The following is a 17,858-nucleotide window of genomic DNA, read 5'->3' on the forward strand; positions in this document are numbered from 1 at the left end:
GGAGAGGAGGAAGACAAAGGAGGGAGGAGAGAAGGGGCAGAGGAGGGAAGGAGGGATAGGGAGGCAACAAAGACGGAAGGACCAGGAATATTTGATGCTCGTCCAAAGAGGATAAAAGGTGAAAGGCGAGCCTGAGAACAAATAACAAGCGATACTGGTGGAAAAGGAACAAATAGTAAAGCTTCAGTAGAAATATGTGGGGAGTGGTGGCGCTCGGGGAGCAAACAGCTGCTGAAGGAGACGAGGAAGCTCCTGACAGGGAGCCCATGTTGTGAGGGAGGGGGGACGACAACTGTGGTCAGAGCCTGTCCCAAACTCACACAACATCAAGGAGGAACAGCTCTGTGCAACCACAGCCTCAGCTTCAAAGCCAACTGATACAAACCATACGCGTACAATAAACACGGTCTCTTGGACAAGACCCTTTAATAGCCTTTTTCTCTTGTGGAGGAAAGAAAAGCCTTAGTCATCAATATAGCTGCCCAGATGGATATTCTTTTGAATAATGCCACTAAAATAAAAGAAGCAGTTCTGTTTTTCGCACAGTACCACATATTGCTCAATTTACTTTTATAGCTCTAGATGTCCTTAGGCTGCAAAGTAGCTGTACCACTAACTACGGACAGCTGGGGTTTCAAACAAGGCATTTCTAACTGTAATGATCAAATTAAACTATAGTTTCTACATTAAATGAAATAAAAAACAATTGATAGCAAACTGTAAATAGTCATTTGCACAAAATATACATTCACAACTTTAAGACATTCAGATAACATATGCATTGCTTTCTCTGCTTTGTGGTTTAAAGAGTGCTATTTGTCTGGTGGGGGGTCTATAAAATTCCCTCTTCTCTACTTTTACTTCTCATTACTGGGCTGCCAAGCGGCCTATTAGTGCACCACCAAAGGAGAGCTGGGGGCCTCATGCAGCCTCCCAAACCCTGGAGGGCCACGGCTAAACATGTGAACGCATCCCTGGCAAATATTAACACATTGTGTCCTTTTCCCTGTAATTCAGGGTAACCAGGCCAGCCACTTGTGCAGGCAACAGCTCTAATCATTTGAGCAATTCAAGATTGATGTAAAAGCTCTTAAAAACATAATGCCCCTCAGCTGTACCCAGTTAAGTGTAAAGATATTAGGACACTGGAACACTGGAACAGTGACGGAGTCATGTGATGGAGGGAAAGTGGAGCGGGTGGGGGAGGATGGGAGGAAACTGGGCCTGTCTGTTGGACTTTAAAATACAGATTGTAAGTGTAGCTACTGTAATCCACTGGGCCCCACCACACACACACACACGCACACACACAAAAATGATGCACCTGAGTCACTGTGAGGAGTAAAGGAGACATGTTTATTACTTAAACTATCACTTAAATAAAAAAGGTGCATAGAAAATAAACATGATTAGAAACTTTCCTTTTTACACTTATGTACAATTGTATTTTTTTTCTCATTATACATTCATCCTTAGTAGTTTGTGGTTTTGCGATTGTAATTTAACTGTTTTGTTTTCCTTCATTTCTGTGATATTGGTGAATACTGGTGGGCAACTCAGACAAGAGAAAAAGAAAAAAAAGAAAACCGACTTTCTTTTTTCTTTTTAGCGTCAGTATTAAAATGGTCATTACTGTCTGTGGTTTTCCGTTAAGTGCAGTACACGTGTCTGTGTCCATATCCTCCCAGCATCATCATCTACAAGTCAGTGGAGCTCACACACACACAACACTCCTCCTATTACAAATACACTCCCTTCAAAAAGGGAAAAAGGCTTCCAAATGCTGATGAGGCATTATCCCACCATCTTGACTTGCGCTAGAGAGGATGAGGATGTGGACATGCAGATCATTATTTTTACGGATATGCCAAAGTTACATACAAAATAAATAAATTAAAAGGATTAAAAAATCACTATCACTTATTTAAAAAAAAAAGTCAGAACAAGAACAACTCAAGCTTCAAAATGTTAGAGAGAACAGTACAGGACACTTGGGTGGGTGAAGAATAAGAGCATTATTCTTTTCCTGGCCTTGACAAACCTACTTCTACCATCAGTCCAAATCCTGCTTCAGAATGTACAGAGCAAAAATGAAACACTTTCACTACAACGATAAAAACACAGGAAAATAAAACATTTGACCTCAAGAAGTTTACAACTACAGAATACATTTACATTTCGCATGATTATTAATATTGTTCCTTTCTAGAGAAGAACAAAAAAGAAACGAAAAGGAAAAACGGCAATGCACGGGCACAAATTAACAGATACTGGATGCACATTTACAAAATGAAGGTTAGTTACTCTGAAAGGTTTCTGAAACTCAAAAGTTATTATTGAGTACATCAAACATGATTATTAACCATTAAGAATCTGTTGCTGCTATTGTAACTAAGTTTGTCTGTCCATTCCATATAGTGAAGATATTGACTTACAAAATGTACTATTTATACATTATGCTCCTGTATGCATGTACATGTGTATGTATATATTGGATACTGTAATTACATGTCAAGTTGTAATACCACTGAGAAATGATGTCACGGTACGAAGTCCAAGGAACAACTGAATTGGTCTGCCTCTTTTGAGTTTTGACCAACTAACTAACTGATTGATTGACTGACTGACTGACTGACTGACTGCGTTCACCTGTTTCGGAAGCGTCTCATTCTAAACTAACATGAAAAATGGAAAAAAGCGGCAAAGCCCTTGGGATAGTTATTCCTCATGTCCTTGTTTCTATTTTCTTCATCACCGTTCCAACATATTATTTTTCTGTGACAAGACTTTCCCTAAACAACTCATCCCAGCCTTTCTTAAAATACTAACATTAACACCAAACAAATGCGATAAGAGTCAATATAATTCATATATATATATATATATATATATATATATATATATATATATATATAATGTGTGTGTGTGTATATATACACACACACACACACACACCGGTGTATATATATATATATATGAATACATTCAATAAGGGCCAAACTGCGGCTGAACTGCGGGAGTTGACCCAAACGTAATCTTTATCCCTGAATTAGACGAGAGGCCACAGGCTTGACAGGGCCCGGCAATGTGTGTTCTTCAGCCGACCCCCACCTGAGTTCTGTCCGTACTGACCGCCGTGTGTGTGTGTGTGTGGAGGGGGTGGGGGGGTTAGGGTCAGAGGGCGCAGTAGAACTCTCCAACCTAGAGCTAGAACTTCTGGATGAAAGAGGGAAAAAAATAAGTGAGATGTGTGCTCAAGGTGCCTGTCCTGACCTTTGCTGGGCTTTGCTTCCAAAGATAAACTGCTCTAGTCTTCCTCCCCACGACCCTAAGAATGTGTTGGTCAATTACGGTTTTCACTGACCAGCCAATGGAAGGGGGTCAGGGCTCAACTGCCTTGTGTTTATACTGTTAGACGGCAAAATAAACTAACAAACAAACAAGTCAACATACAAAACGTACAGAATATGAATAAAAAGTACTGGCCAAAGCGCTCTGTCTCTGTAAAGAGTAATTCATTGCATACAGCAGCAATCTAGAGTTTTTGTTCTGAAAGATATGCATAGTACCCATGTCTCTTACAAATCATCCAATTGCTCTGAAACCGACCCGTCTCCTCAGCCACGAGAAGGAAAAATAGAGATTTTTGCCTGTTTACTTTGGGGAAAAGGGAATTGAGAGGTCAACAACGGGAAGCCAACTGAAGGACCGTTGATCAAAAAGAAACCAGCAGACCCAATGCCATTTGAACAAACACCCCTGTATGCTATAGTCAGTGTTAAGGCCGTCACATCACAAAGATGAGAAGGTACACCACTGGTAGCCACTTGACCATTTCTGCAACAGCAGGTGGATGTGGGTAACTGCTTAGGCCCCGGTCCATTTGTGAAGTTAACGCTGAAATATCTCAATGTCAGATAAGGCACCTTATTCCTACTAACAAGGACCAAAGAGCATTCAATGGGATATTCAATGGGGTGTCTTGTAAGTTCAAGCTCGATATTTCTCTGTGTCTGATAATATCTGGTGGAGTGAAACTATCCAGAGCACAATGAGCATGGGGTGGTGAAATGGAAGCAGGTAGGCTGTTCAGTGCCTGGGTAGTTAGGAAGTCTTGGAGCAGTAGTGCTTCATGAAAACTCTTGGACTGGGCTAGCCTTCATAGCCCTGGGGTTTTACAGTTACTTTACGAAAATAATTCTTCGTGATAAAAAAATACACAGAACACTGGGGCATTTGCTTCATCAAAACTTTGGAAATCTTTCGGATATAATAATAGTCTTGGGTTTTAAAAAATAGAATCGAACGAGACCAACTAATACAAGAGAACAAAGACAGAACTATGCTTTATGTCTATGAAAATAGAGTCAATGAGAGACCGCATACTCTGAGGGAATTGGCGAAGGGGCTGGCTAAGGGTGAAATAAGCGCATATTCACTCCCGACCCTTTACAGCTGACCAGCGCTACAAGTGGTCACAAATACAAAAGACGCTTGCTTCAGAGTGGCAAATAGGAGCTACTGGTGGACTGCACTCTCTTGAGACAGTAACTGCTTCAGTCTGAAGTGTTAAAAATGAAAAACTAAACCGAAAGGAAGGCAGCTCTACAAATGTCAGACCAAGCATTAGTGTTGTAAACCTCTTATTTCCTACAAATATGTTGTTAAAATAAATACAATGTTTTATTAAAAATATAAATACCATCATTAGGTGCTATTCACTAGTGAGTGCTTTTCAGTCTTTCGTATATAAAAATATACATATTATTTACATATTGAAAGAAAACGCCTGATATCGTAAAAAGATAAAACTTCCAACGCAAAGCAGACATCATATTTGTTTTACTCAATTGCCAACATTAATTATTAAAAGCAGCAACGGGAGGATTTTTCTCATATTGGTCTAAAACAAGCATAAAATAGATCAACATATCACGTTTGCTCAGCTCAAGTCAATTATTTATCCTTAAATCCAGTCATCATGGACACAGCCATAACATGCACACACGTTTGACTCTTTCTTAAGAAAGGATGGCTCTGCAATCATTTTGTCCTCCAACGACCACCTCACAACAGTTACCAGACCTACTCTCTCTTTCCACGGACTCGGACAACCAACCGCTCGACCACTCTACTGTCCCTCAAGTTGCCAGGCTGTCAGTCCACCAGGATCTCAGTCCTAGCCAATCACAGGCCGTCTCCACCCCACTCTGGACCAACTCAGCATAAGAACACGAAGCATAGGAACGCTTACAAATATCAACATTACTGCAATCAAGTTTGGAAAAACAACTGATGAACATAATCTAGTCATCCCTACTGAGTCAACACAAGATTGCAGGATATTTACAGTGTCTCGAACATGGACAGGCTTCGCCTCAGTAAGAGCTAATACGGCTGTCTGAAGGCTTCAGTATACATTCAGTGATGGAAAAGATGTGTTGAAGAATGCCATGCTTGGAAACAAAAATACATAACAATAATAATAATAAGGGCTTTCATTGATCACTTTCGTTATTTCAGTTTGAGCCTGATTTTTTTTTAACCCCTCCCCTGAAAGAATTGCACTTTGGTGTAAAATGGATCTAACAACGTGGCTCTTCTTGTTTGTAGAGATCCATCACATTCTGGAAGCAGGGGCAAATGGGATTGAGCATTATCAAACAAACAGTATCAGTATCCTTACAGGCCATATCCTGAAAAATTAAGGTAAAAGTGGTGATGTAGAGATTTAAAACCTATGGGGAGGACCTACACAAATGTCTTGGGCACTAGTTTTTAACCATTAAGCTAAAAGAAAAAAACAAAATCAACAAAAAAAAAAAAAAAAAAATCAACCTTACATTAAAAAAAGGCCTGAATTTCCCCAAATGAATTGCTCTCAGATGATGACACTGAAAACCAGTCAACGAAATGTAACAAAAACCAAAGAGGCACAGTAATGTCATCCTTCCGGAAAACACAAGCACACACTGAACAGCTCTGACGAACAACAGAAGCCCATCTCAACGCATGCTACCTCTTCAGCCCTGTAAGTGTCCCACACTACAGGAAACGTGGAACTGCTGTGGGTCACCCACAGCAAGGTGCTGCCGACATCGCCCTGAAAAGTGCTAGAATGCCGGAGTTAGTTCAGGAACTTGCGGCACTTTTTGGCTCCGCAGTTGCAGGGCAGCTTATTCCCAGGTTCCTCGATGGGGAACTTGTAGTCGTAGGTGAGTTCTTCTCCTCGGTAGACCTTGCGCAAGGCGAAGATGACTATGTGCTTCTGACTGTCCACAATGATGACACGAGAGAAGCAGTTGGGCTCGCAGGAATGGTTTATGAAACGCGCTGCGTTGCCATGCATCGTGGCGTCCACCACCTCATAATCATCGATGCGAAACATGTAACAGCCAATCCCCTGGAAAAGATGAAAACCAAACTAAACTAAAACTCAATGGCAGGGAATGTATACACACAAAAAAAGCATATGTTCCTACAAAACTATAAATCATATCTATCTACCAACCTACAAATCATATCTTTCTACAAAACTACAAATCATATCTATCTATAAAATTACAAATCATATCTTTCTACAAAACTACAAATGATTCATCATGAGTCATCCTCACCTTCTCGTCATAATACTTTTCCCGTTTGTCAGTGAGGACCGAGCGGACGATGGTGCCAGAGTACTCGATGATCATCTCTCCTGCGTCAATGTTTCGCTTGCAGAACAGACCTCGTCCGTGAATGGCTGACCTGGAGCGGAAAAAAACAGCCCAATCAGAAAAGATGATGAAATCTTTTTAATTCTTTCTTTGCATGGATTTGAACCCCACTTCATGTTAATTATTCTTGATGTACAAGAAATAATATGTGTACCAAGTATGTGCAACACACACTGAAATAAAACTACAACTACAGAATCAGGAATAGAGCATCAAAGGACAGTGAATAACAATGTCTTTAATTTTGCCCCTGATTTATAAGTATCTTAGCTCAAGTACCTATACACGCCTACTGTTTCCCAGGAGGTTTTCTTCAGGTGTCGGAGTCTCTTGGACATGGGCAGGTCCAAGCTGATGGCACGGCTGTGAAAGGAACAGGACAGAGCGCGTGTGAGAGCCCGCAGGCACAGGGGTGATGAAACACGCATGCATGCCACATATGCAGAGACAGCTTGTCCTACCGAGCGGACTTCAGCAGCACCTCCTCCTCCTCCTCCTCCTGGGGGTTGTGCTCCGGAGGCTGCCGGTGTTTGGAAGCCAGGAAGTTGAACATGTCGAAAACGGACCTCCTGCAGGGGGTGGGTGGGGCAAACCGCATGTAAAAACAGGATTTGTGTCCAAGGATGAGTTAGTTACGACAAATTTCTGATATGAAATTGTAAGGGATGTCTGGCAATCCTGTCCTATCCATAAAATGGACTCATTTATGACAGTGTATGTTCAGTGCTTAAAGCTCAACAGCAAAAACAAATATATAAGTGAGATGCCAACAATATCTATTCAAGAATCTTTCCCTTTTTAAAACAATAGTCAATAGTGACCTAGTGGTTAAAACAAACATACGTACAGGGAAAAAATAAACTATTTTTGAGAGCTGTCCCTCACTCCTTCACTACACGGGCTACTCTTTAAACTGCATTAACTTGAGTATTATGGTACTATAACTCTGTGGCTATGGCTGTGGACAATGTGGAATTAATGGGCTAGTCTAAATGTATGAAAGCAGCATATTCAGTCTTCTTAACATGTTTCCAACTGATGAGTTTCAGTGATATCAATATAACTCACTGCAGGTAAAGCCCTTACACAATCAAGTGTTTATTAAGTAAGGGATAACGGCTGCCGATGTGTCCTGTTATACGGAATTAATGGACGAGGGCGAGAGGCAAAGAACTCCCCGACGCGCCGTTTATTAATTCAGTATATAACAGGACACCTCAGCGGCCGTTAATCCTTACTTACTAAACACTTGATGGTACCAGATCTACTTCATAGGTGTCCCAGAATTAATAGCCACCCCACCAGCCAATCAGAAAAGAGTATTCCTTCTCTCTGGTTGATCATCTGCATTAATACACACTCATGCAGATAAATATATATTTCAATTACTTGCGCAGAATTCAGAATACTTGTCATTTAGAGAACAAGACGGTTGACAGGGATTCTTTGAACACTGGTCGTTTAGAGTACAAGACGCTTGACAGGGGTTCCTTGAACACGGGTCGTTATTCCATACCTGTGGTGCAGCTCCACTCGGGCGGAGCCGTGAGGGTTGATGGGGGGCTCGTCGCACTCCTTGGGCTTATGGAAGCGGAAACTGTAGTTCCGGCAGTATTTGGCACCACACAGCTGTTCCAGCAGAAACACCACGGTGTGGTGAAGAACGCCGAGCATCCTGAGCCCGTTAACTCCTGAGGCGCCAGACATAACGACGAGGATGGCAAGAGACACACAAACATATTAACAAACAAGTTAACAGGGGTTTCTGTGTGTGTGTGTGTGTGTGTGGGGGGGACACCTAGATGAGATTCTCACCCTCGAATGAAAGTTCCTCGAGTTTGGCGTTCGACCGTGCCTCCTTGACTTTATCAGTCAAAGATTTCCAGGCCTCTGTGGAAGAGACAGTTGCAGGGATTTAATAAATGACGCTTGTCAAAATTCAGCCTTAAAGTCAAAGATGCGTCCTTTGTTGGATGATAAAACATAGGAAGTAACTAGTAGTTGCTGAAGCATGCAGTGGATAGGGAGTAACATTCAGATTTTCCCCGTCTTTTGTACCTTCAATGCTCTCACAACGGATCTGAAAGCCATCATCACTGGATATTTCAAACATGAGGCCTTTCTTAGGCTTGTAGTGAGAGAGGAAGTCCCTGCCTCCCTTGTCATCCTCCTGCTCTGATGAAGCCAGTACAGTGCCAGATCCTTTCCCACTGTTCTGAGTAGTAGGACCTGAATGAATAACAATGTTAGAGAAGAAATCCTCAAAGGAACCACTACTGCTAGTGAATTATTGTTTGGTTTTGTTTATGTAAAGCACATTGAATGACCTCTGTGTATGAAATGCGCTATATAAATAAACTTGACTTGACTTCCAGTGAATTTTGCTAAACTAGGTGTCAGACTGGGTTATTGCATGCATAGAGAAGAGAAGGGTATGTATCCTCTTATCCAAGTAAGGGATAATGTATAGAGCGCCGGTCATTATTGGGAAAATAATATAATTATTTATTACTTATTTTCCCAATAATGACCGGCGTTCTATACATTATCTCGCTTATTGTACGGATACTTGCCAAAACGAAAAAATAAACTCCACGATATGTCTCTTTACATTTATTTGTTACCGTTTCGTTGTGGCTTTTGCTGAGCAACAAATAGTTCGCAACACACACTGAACTTGAATCAATCGTTCTTTAGAACACAGCTGATCAACCGTCTGCCTTCACTTTTGAATGAGATGAACAATGGAGCGTTCTACCTGCATTGTGAAGAGCCGGCAAATAAGCTAATTTGCCATGTTCCTTTAACATTATTTAGTGAATGAGATAGGAGGTTTTACCCAGGTCTAGGACACTCACTTGTGGCTTTAGACTCCTCATCACACAACTCTACTGACACCTGGTTGATGGGGGACGCTTTGGTCACAGGAGCATCACTGCAACTACATTAGGAAAAAAGAAACATATCACATGTGGATCAATATGATTTATTCAGCCCTTCATGAAAAGACAGACCGCACTGGACATCAGCCAAATATTACTCATAAAAAAAAAGAGGTGATTTTTAACAACTTGGTCTGTTACCTTTTATTTGAATCTTTTTCCATTGGTTTTCCTGTGTCCATAGGCTCAGGATTGACTGGCTGCTTAGTCCTATACAAAAACAAACATAATACTATGAATATAACAAAAAGCAATGTATTAATAATACAAGTCTGTGGGTTCAGAAACGTTTGCCAAGTTCTTACCCTGAGGATGACTGCTGACCAGCAGAGCTCGCATCTCCCTTGGATGATAGCGGAGACTCTGCCTGCAGTCCCTTCGGTTTCTTCCCGCTGGCCTTCTCTGGAGTCGACCGAACCCTTTTGGCCTTCTGTTTCCCCTTCCCACCTGCTGTGGGTGGTGCAGCGGACTTGAAAACTTGCTGCTGATTTGTGTGGAGGGTGATGGGTGTTGTCCATGAACCTTGGGTAAATACCCCAACCACTGGCTTGCTTGGGTCCTGGGCCATTAAGCTTGGGGCAGGACCTATGGATCCCGCAACATTCCCACTCTGATCGAGTGCTTGTGGTTTGTCTGCCAAGATTCGACTGACTTGCTGGCGATGCAGGGCGCTCTCTTGGTCCACTTGCTTGCTCACAGACATGCTGAGTGTTTGCTGTGGTGGAAGAACGCATATACTACTGGCGATAGACGTCTGCACAGGGTGAGTTAGCTGCGGCATCATGGCCCCTCCGGAGTGGAGAACCATCTGTTGGTCTGGAATGGTCAGATTATGTGGGCCGGCTTTGAAGAGCAGATTGCTGAAGGCCCCCGTAATCTCAGTGGAACTCAGGAGTCCAGGTGTGCTCAGAGAAACTGAACTCGCGCCGAGAATGTTGCCAGCTCCGCTAGGTGCCACTGAGACAACGTTCAACACCTGTTGGTTTGGATTGAGCCCTGAAACAGTACATGGCAACAAGTGGGTGGACGTGTCCTGCCCCAAGATGCCAGGCTGACCGCTGGATGTAATGGGCATAGGCTGTGGCACCAGCATTACCCCTTTTGGTCGTTTAATGATATTGGGGATTTTGCGATGGGACGTGGTAGTGGCTGTGGTTAGGGTGCCCAGTTCAACTAAACCAGACTGAGTGGAAATTCCAGCTGTGATTTGAGGAGACGACAAGTTTATAAGGGTCATGTTGGGTGCCACTTCTGATGGCGCTAACGGTGGGTGGCTTCGGGAGCGAGGAGGTTTTTTGCTTTTGCGTGGCAGAAGCCGGGTTATGGGCCGTTTCTTGCCATGTCCTGAGGAAAGCACAGATGAAGAGGGAGACAAGGATGGTGCACTGGAGACCATCGTGACGCTGGGTGCCAAATCAGGTCTGCGTCCTGCTTCAGACACGATAATCTGGGAGTCATGGGAGGGGATGCCTATGAGGAGGCCTGATGTGGTGTTGGGAATGACAGGTTGGAAACTGGCCTGAGTTGTATTAGTAAGAGTATGAATTTGTGGGTGGTGAGACATGGGTAATAGGCCCTTTCCACCCGCAGGAAATATGGGCTGATTGGGGAGACCTGCTGTGAGAGTCATGGAGCTCAACACAGAGGGACTAGTGCTCATGACCCCTGTCGTACCAACTGAAGGTGTGATTTGTATCTTCTGTGTCACTCCATTGGGTAGAGTCTGCAAGACGTAGAGAGGCTGCATTCGCTGATTCACAACAATCAATTTTTCCGGGGCAGGTTTGAGATGAGAGGAAGGGGTTTGAACAGCAGTGCTAGCAACCTGAGAAGGTCCAGGGCTTACAGCAGTGACAGGTATGTATTTCTGACTTTGTAGAGGCAGCGTAGGAGAACTAGGTAATCCTGGTGTCCCAGAGGTCCTGGCAACGTCCTGGTTATCTGGTTCAATCACCTGACTGACTTGATTGGAAATATGCTCGCCCTCGATGCCCGTTATGAAATGCTTGGGTGTCAGCTGATCATTAGTTACCTGTGAGTCTCCACCTCCTTCCTCAGACACCTCGCTCGTCCTGACCCCTGGCTTGTCTCCAGCTTTCTCCACAGTTTCATCAGTAGTCAATGACAGTATTGTGCTCTCCGAAGCTTCCGGAATGAGAGTGTTGTGATTCTGGTTGCTAACGGAAGCTTCCGGAATGAGAGTGTTGTGATTCTGGTTGCTAACGGAAGGGCTCCGCGTGGTCAGAACTGAGAGGTCAGAGGGCAGGCCCAGCTGCAGGCTGTAGGACTCCTCGACGGAAATAGTCGAGTTGCTCTCCCCAGGCTCAGTGCTAGGCAGTGGTATGTCAAAGAGCAGCGCAGAGTCTTTCCTCCGGTTGACGTCGACCCCGTACCCTTCACCTAGCAAAAGTTCCGGAGAAGATGACTCTGGCTGTTGACCCAAGGCCTGCATTGATGGCGTGTTCAACACAAAATCCATGATGTCAGAAGGCAGGATGTTGCCACAGTCATCACTGTAGTTGTTGTCAGAATCAGACTTGAGCAGGTCTGTGGTGAGGGACAACTGTGCCTCCAGAGGGTCTTGCCCCTGTGACTTGACGTTCCCCAGAGACAGACAAGACTCCTTCTGGTTCTTCCTGCTCTCTCGACTGCTGCCATTCCCCCCTCCAGCGCTGCTGTCGGAGTCTTTCCCTGAGCCTGCTGCCATCCTCTCCGCCCGACTCTCACGGCTCTTCCTTTTCCCAGAGGTTTTGTGGGTAGTGGACGTTGTGGCAGTTGTGGTGCTGCTGGTACTCAAGCTGGCGTCGCTCTCAGAGCCATCATCGACGCCATCCAGCTGGCCAATTTGGGGACGGCCCAGACTCAATGGTATGGCTCCAGATTCCTCCATGTGATCTGTACTCTCTCCTGCATCTTCGTTCAGAAACCTGCCAAACTGTGACCCTCTTCCCACTCCCTCAGGGTGTAATCTGACGTTACGGTTGATGATGGTGCGTGTAAAGTTATAGTAATAGGAGTCTTTGTTTGGACACGGCCCCAGTCCAACCTCCTCGTCTTCCCCACTATCCTCTGACAACGAAGTGCTCATATCATCTGCCCCATCGACTTGCCCCTCGGCAGAACGCTTGCTCATTCCGGACCGCTTTTTCCCAATGACCTCTCCGCCGCCATAGAAGTCGATGTCTTCCTCGCCATAGGAACGCACGCCATAGAAAGGCGTCAAACCAAAGATCATATTGGCGCGAGCCCGTGTACTACGCCGCGGGTACCTTCGCTTGGCTGACCCCGAACCGTCGCTGTCTTCCTCGTTGTGCTTGTCGATGCTGCCTTCGTCCTCCATGGAGGGATCTTCTCCGTCCTCAGCTCCCTCTCCCTCTCGCAGATGTTCTTCACAGTCCTCTGGGTGAGCTTGGCTCTCGGACTCTGAGCTTTCTGAGCTGGCAGATGGCGAAGAGAAGAGGACAGGTGGACAGGTGGACCTCCTCTGTGGACCCTGACTGACCGGGGTAACTGCAGTCGACAGATTTGTATCCGAGCCTGTACTGATCACTTTGGTCCCATTAGGATCTATTTTTGGAGATATTAAAGATGCTTTTCCTGTAGGCTTCTTTTCCCTTTTGATCAGCTCCTTGCTTGCTTTGGTTTGATTGAGCGCAGCCCTAATACCTGCATCTGAGCCCGTCTCTGGCTGCATTCCCTCTAAACTGGAGCTGTTCTTGCTCTCAGAACTGAACCTCTCCCTTGACTTTAGTGGTCTATTCCCTCCTTGACTGTCATGTTTATCAACCGCATTTGTTCCGGCTGCTTTGGTGTTGCTGCTGTGTACTGCAGATTTGTTGTTACTGTTTTGAAAGTTTTGGTCTTGGCCGAGTGTTTTGATATCACTGCCCTTTTTCTGAAGAGGGGTCTTGATCTTTTTAGTAGTTTTCTCCCTCTCCTTCGATGCCTCGATGCTTCCACTGAATCCCATTTTGGAGCATGTCTCTTTGGTGCTGGAGGTCCTGCAACTCGCGGTTACTGCTGGTGTTGCCTGAGAGCCGCGTTTAATGTCCTCCTCTCCCACGGTAGCTCCAGACGACCAGCGGGGTTTCATGGCAGCAGCAGGGGCAGGCCCCGCCACATAGTCATGTGACTTCCTCCCTCCGCTTTTGTGGTATGGTGGCTTTGGGGACCCCGGTATCCCTGTGTCTTTTGCGGCTGGTGTGCCTTCCTGGATGGGGTTGCCTCCATCTTTGGGTAAAGCAGCTTGGGGCTGACAAGACAGGAGAGTTGATTCGGCTGGAAGGTCTGAAGTGTCTTTCATTCCTTGCTGCTTCCCCTTCTCGCCCTTAGTGCTGCTGCTACTCCTCTGGTGACTCGTAAGGACGGCCGTTCCCAAAGGTGGCGACACCTGGTTCATCCCCATCATCAGCGGAGCAGACAGATGCATCGCCTCTCCCTCGGACTGCTTTCCAGGTGGTTCTCGGCTGCAGTCACCTTTTTCATTGACACCTGACTGTCTTTGCTGAGATCCTGGACTTGAGGCGCTAACCTGACAGTTCTGGGACCTCACGGAAGCAAAGGGCCGACCCTTTGTGCCGGAGTCCCTCTGTGCGCGGTCCCATGTGTAGGAAGAGAGGGATAAGGGAGTAGTTGTAATGGAGGAACTAGAGGATGCTGTGCTTTGCGGACTGAACAGATAACTGCTCTGCGCTGTGGGTACAACTGTGTTTCTGGATGATTGAGGTGAGAGCGAGGAAGTGCTGTGTCGCCGGGATCCAATTCTTCCGAGACAGGAGCTCAGCAGAGGGTCACCCACAGTCACAATCTCATGTGCTGAACTGGTGAAGCCTCCTGAAAAAGAACAAAAACAGGCTGACTTATTTCAAATGAGTTAATTATCTCCATTTGTAAACGGTGTAGAGGCACAACTGAATCATTCACAGAGTATTGTATTTTGGTATCTTTTCAAGTAACCGACATTACATCATGACAAATTTCAGGGGACATAAGACACATTGCTTAACTTCAAAATCTAATAATGTTTTTGAATAACACTCAATTACTGCTGCACAATTCAACAGCCTACAGGCCTTAGTCACAGCACAGAAATGTTATGAGTATAATTCAGAAATCTTTGAATTCACTACATATACTGTAATAGCATTTATTTCCAAAACTTAGACAATCCTCCACATGCCTTAGTTCTGAGATCTTTAAGCCATGAGCTTTGAAGAGTGTAGATACATGTTTATTTATGTTTTTGTTTGTTTATTTGGCTGACCCTTTTATCCTGAGCGACTTACAGATGTCAATTAACCCCCTGGAGCAACTTAAGTGCCTTTCTCAAGGGCCCAACAATGGCACCTGGGAATCAAACTCACAACTTTTCAGGCTACTGCATGCAAACTCTTCTCCTAATCCATTTCACTACAAATTGAAAAGCCTTCCTATAGTACCTGGAGAGGGAAGTGGTCTGGAGATGGGAGACTTGTGGCATGGTGGATAGCTGGGGTGCCTGTTTCGGAAGAGCATCTTTGGCCTGGAAGCTGCAGCCACTGGCTTGGAACAGGACAGCTTTGCTGAATCCACCAGCTGAGAGGATGTGATCATCTCCATTTCTGTTTGAATATTAACTCTCATCAGGAAAAGGTTTTCACTCAGACTCAACTTCTTGGTGAGATTAGATCACACATCAAGAAGGTTCAAAATAACATTTGAAATATTATTGAAAAAAGCACAGATAGATAGATAGATAGATAGATAGATAGATAGATAGATAGATAGATAGATAGATATCAGGAAGGTACAAAAGTTGGAGGAGTTTGTGGCTGACCTGGGACTGTGGAGGGGCTGTGAGCAATGGTAAAGTTCTTCTCACAGGAGACTGTGCTGTCAGTGACTGTTTCTACCACTTGGGGGCGATACACTAAGATCCTACAGGTGTAAACACACCGCTTGCGAGCATCAGTGGTGCTCCAGTAGACTCTCGAACACCTGCAGGAGTGAGCAGAAACAGCATTTATTCAACAACACCTTTTTTTCAACATAAACAATGTCATTGCATTTTGATTCCATTCACAAAGTTGCTGCATAAACATAGGTCTCACTTACTGGTAACCGATTGGGAAAAGATTCCTCTCACAATCTGACAGGTCCGTCAGCATTCCAAGACAGTCTATGGTCATTGAGCCTACGAAAAGTTAAAGGACACGATTCATCTTCAAAGTTCCAAATGAGCAACATCAAAGTAAATCAGCAGTAGTTCAAATGGATTCACAGTACAAACTGAAATGATATGAAAGGTCATGAACTCTGACCTATCATCATATGGATGTTGTCAGGAGGAAGCCCATTGATGAACTTCCGCCGAAGGCTGATGCCCTCTAGGTCCACCAGAATCCTGCGTGTTACCTCAAACCCAGAGTCTGATATCACCTGGTTAGCAAAAAAAGGAACAAGAATATGTATTTAAGTAACGAAGTATTCATTTATATAGCTTACTTATATGTCCACATTAATTTCAAGTGAACAAGTGATAAAGTCACAGAAGCTACATAGTGCACAAGAAAAGCTTGTTATTTATAGAACAAAATAGAAGCTACACACACACACACACGACATAGTCCATGAGCATGAAGCATAATTATGTCCATCATAATATGTGTGTGTGCAGTGTTTCAGGTTCAAAAGCTTTTGACCTCTGAATGCATCAGTTCTGTGCATGGGCATAAGGCAAGACTGGTAATCAAAGAGATGACCTCACTCTCAGGACCTGCCCTTTCCTTACTTCTGGTTGGCAGTGGCCAAAACAATACTAATGTGATGACTTTACACGCCATCTTACCTCGCCCTTGATCAGGTCCTTGTGTCTCTGGCAGTAGACCTTCTTGTCCTCGAGGAAGACGCAGCGTCGCTGGCGGGCGCACATGAAGTGGTAGTTGCTGTTGCAGGTGGTCAGACAGCAGCCCACAGTCGCTCCAGGTCTCTGGCAGTTCTCACATCGCTGCGAGGGGCACAGAAAGACAATAGGGGCTAGTCAACAACCGGGTTAGAAAACAACAACAACAGGGCCTAGTCAACAACCAGGTGGCTACTGGTTAGCGCTTCGCACTTGTAACCGGGGGGTTGCCGGTTCGAACCCCGACCAGTAGGCACGGCTGAAGTGCCCTTGAGCAAGGCACCTAACCCCTCACTGCTCCCCGAGCGCCACTATTGTGTGCAGGCAGCTCACTGCGGCGGGATTAGTGTGTGCTTCACCTTACTGTGTGTTCACTGTGTGCTGAGTGTGTTTCCCTAATTCACGGATTGGAATAAATGCAGAGACCAAATTTCCCTCACGGGATCAAAAGAGTATATATACTTAGTGTTAATTTCGTCAGACGAGACGAGAGGAAATATGTTCATCAACGACCTTTTTTTTTCATGACTAAGACGAGACGATGACGAGACAGCAGTAATGTCCTGAAACACTGACTAAGACTATCTTAAGATGCATTATTGTTGACGAAAAAAGACGAGACTAAAATGTTTTGCACGAAATAAAAACTAAGATAAAATCTCTCTTCATTTTCGTCTACAAAATGATAAGACAGAATATCTAGCTGTTATGTTTTCAAAATATTCCGAATGAGTTCGTACGTTCAGCTTTCCTGTAGGCTAGTCTACGTACTGTTGCTGCAACCCTGTGGCTGCAACACGAAACTACATGGAACAAGAACACTGCAATTTCTGCCAGAGTTAGCAAGCTAACTACCTAAGCTTTATGCCACAATGCTACATACCCAGAAGTTGAAGCTTCTCTCATACAAATTAACATCCCCCAGAATGTCCATACGAAAATGTTCATCATGTAATGTCAACTATTTAACTAGTTAGACTGATGATGCAAAGTTTGCTAGCAAGTAAGCTAATATGGAAAGTTCGCTAGCAAGACAGCTATGGCCAGAGCCCGTCTACGGAGAGCCTTGCCACTCCGTATTAAGTCCCATTGTACCGAATTTTGGATGCAGTTCCACCAGAGTTCCACTGGGGGCGATCGCCATGAGTGCAGAATGAATGGGAGTCAATGGAGCTAGACAGCTAAATTGGTCTCTTTCACCTGATTGTCGTTGACAAATCTCAGATTTGATTGTAGTTTGTATAACTTCAACAAGGGTTATAGGTCAAAAGTTGAATGAACGAGTACTAATGTCCTTTTGATTTCTTACAGGTTGGGTCG

The 17,858-nt window shown here is 44.5% G+C and overlaps 1 protein-coding gene across 3 annotated transcripts in view; it reads right to left on the bottom strand.

Annotated features, from left to right (window-relative positions):
* Positions 1-1,335: 1,335 nt before the first annotated feature.
* kmt2a (lysine (K)-specific methyltransferase 2A) overlaps positions 1,336-17,858 on the bottom strand; it is a 42,484-nt gene continuing 25,961 nt past the window's right edge. For all 3 annotated transcript variants that reach the window (XM_042067862.1, XM_042067863.1, XM_042067861.1), the window contains exons 21-35: positions 16,485-16,643; positions 15,958-16,075; positions 15,752-15,830; positions 15,474-15,634; positions 15,097-15,258; positions 9,964-14,491; positions 9,800-9,868; positions 9,575-9,657; positions 8,775-8,945; positions 8,532-8,606; positions 8,233-8,407; positions 7,178-7,285; positions 6,996-7,079; positions 6,618-6,747; positions 1,336-6,403 (exon numbers count right to left, since the gene is read on the bottom strand). In XM_042067862.1, the coding sequence (XP_041923796.1) occupies positions 6,128-6,403; positions 6,618-6,747; positions 6,996-7,079; positions 7,178-7,285; positions 8,233-8,407; positions 8,532-8,606; positions 8,775-8,945; positions 9,575-9,657; positions 9,800-9,868; positions 9,964-14,491; positions 15,097-15,258; positions 15,474-15,634; positions 15,752-15,830; positions 15,958-16,075; positions 16,485-16,643 (6,378 nt within the window). In that variant the 3' untranslated portion in view covers positions 1,336-6,127. The remainder of the gene's footprint in view (positions 6,404-6,617; positions 6,748-6,995; positions 7,080-7,177; positions 7,286-8,232; positions 8,408-8,531; positions 8,607-8,774; positions 8,946-9,574; positions 9,658-9,799; positions 9,869-9,963; positions 14,492-15,096; positions 15,259-15,473; positions 15,635-15,751; positions 15,831-15,957; positions 16,076-16,484; positions 16,644-17,858) is intronic.

The sequence above is a fragment of the Alosa sapidissima genome, chromosome 17 (assembly GCF_018492685.1).
Source record: "Alosa sapidissima isolate fAloSap1 chromosome 17, fAloSap1.pri, whole genome shotgun sequence".
Lineage (NCBI taxonomy): Eukaryota > Metazoa > Chordata > Actinopteri > Clupeiformes > Clupeidae > Alosa > Alosa sapidissima.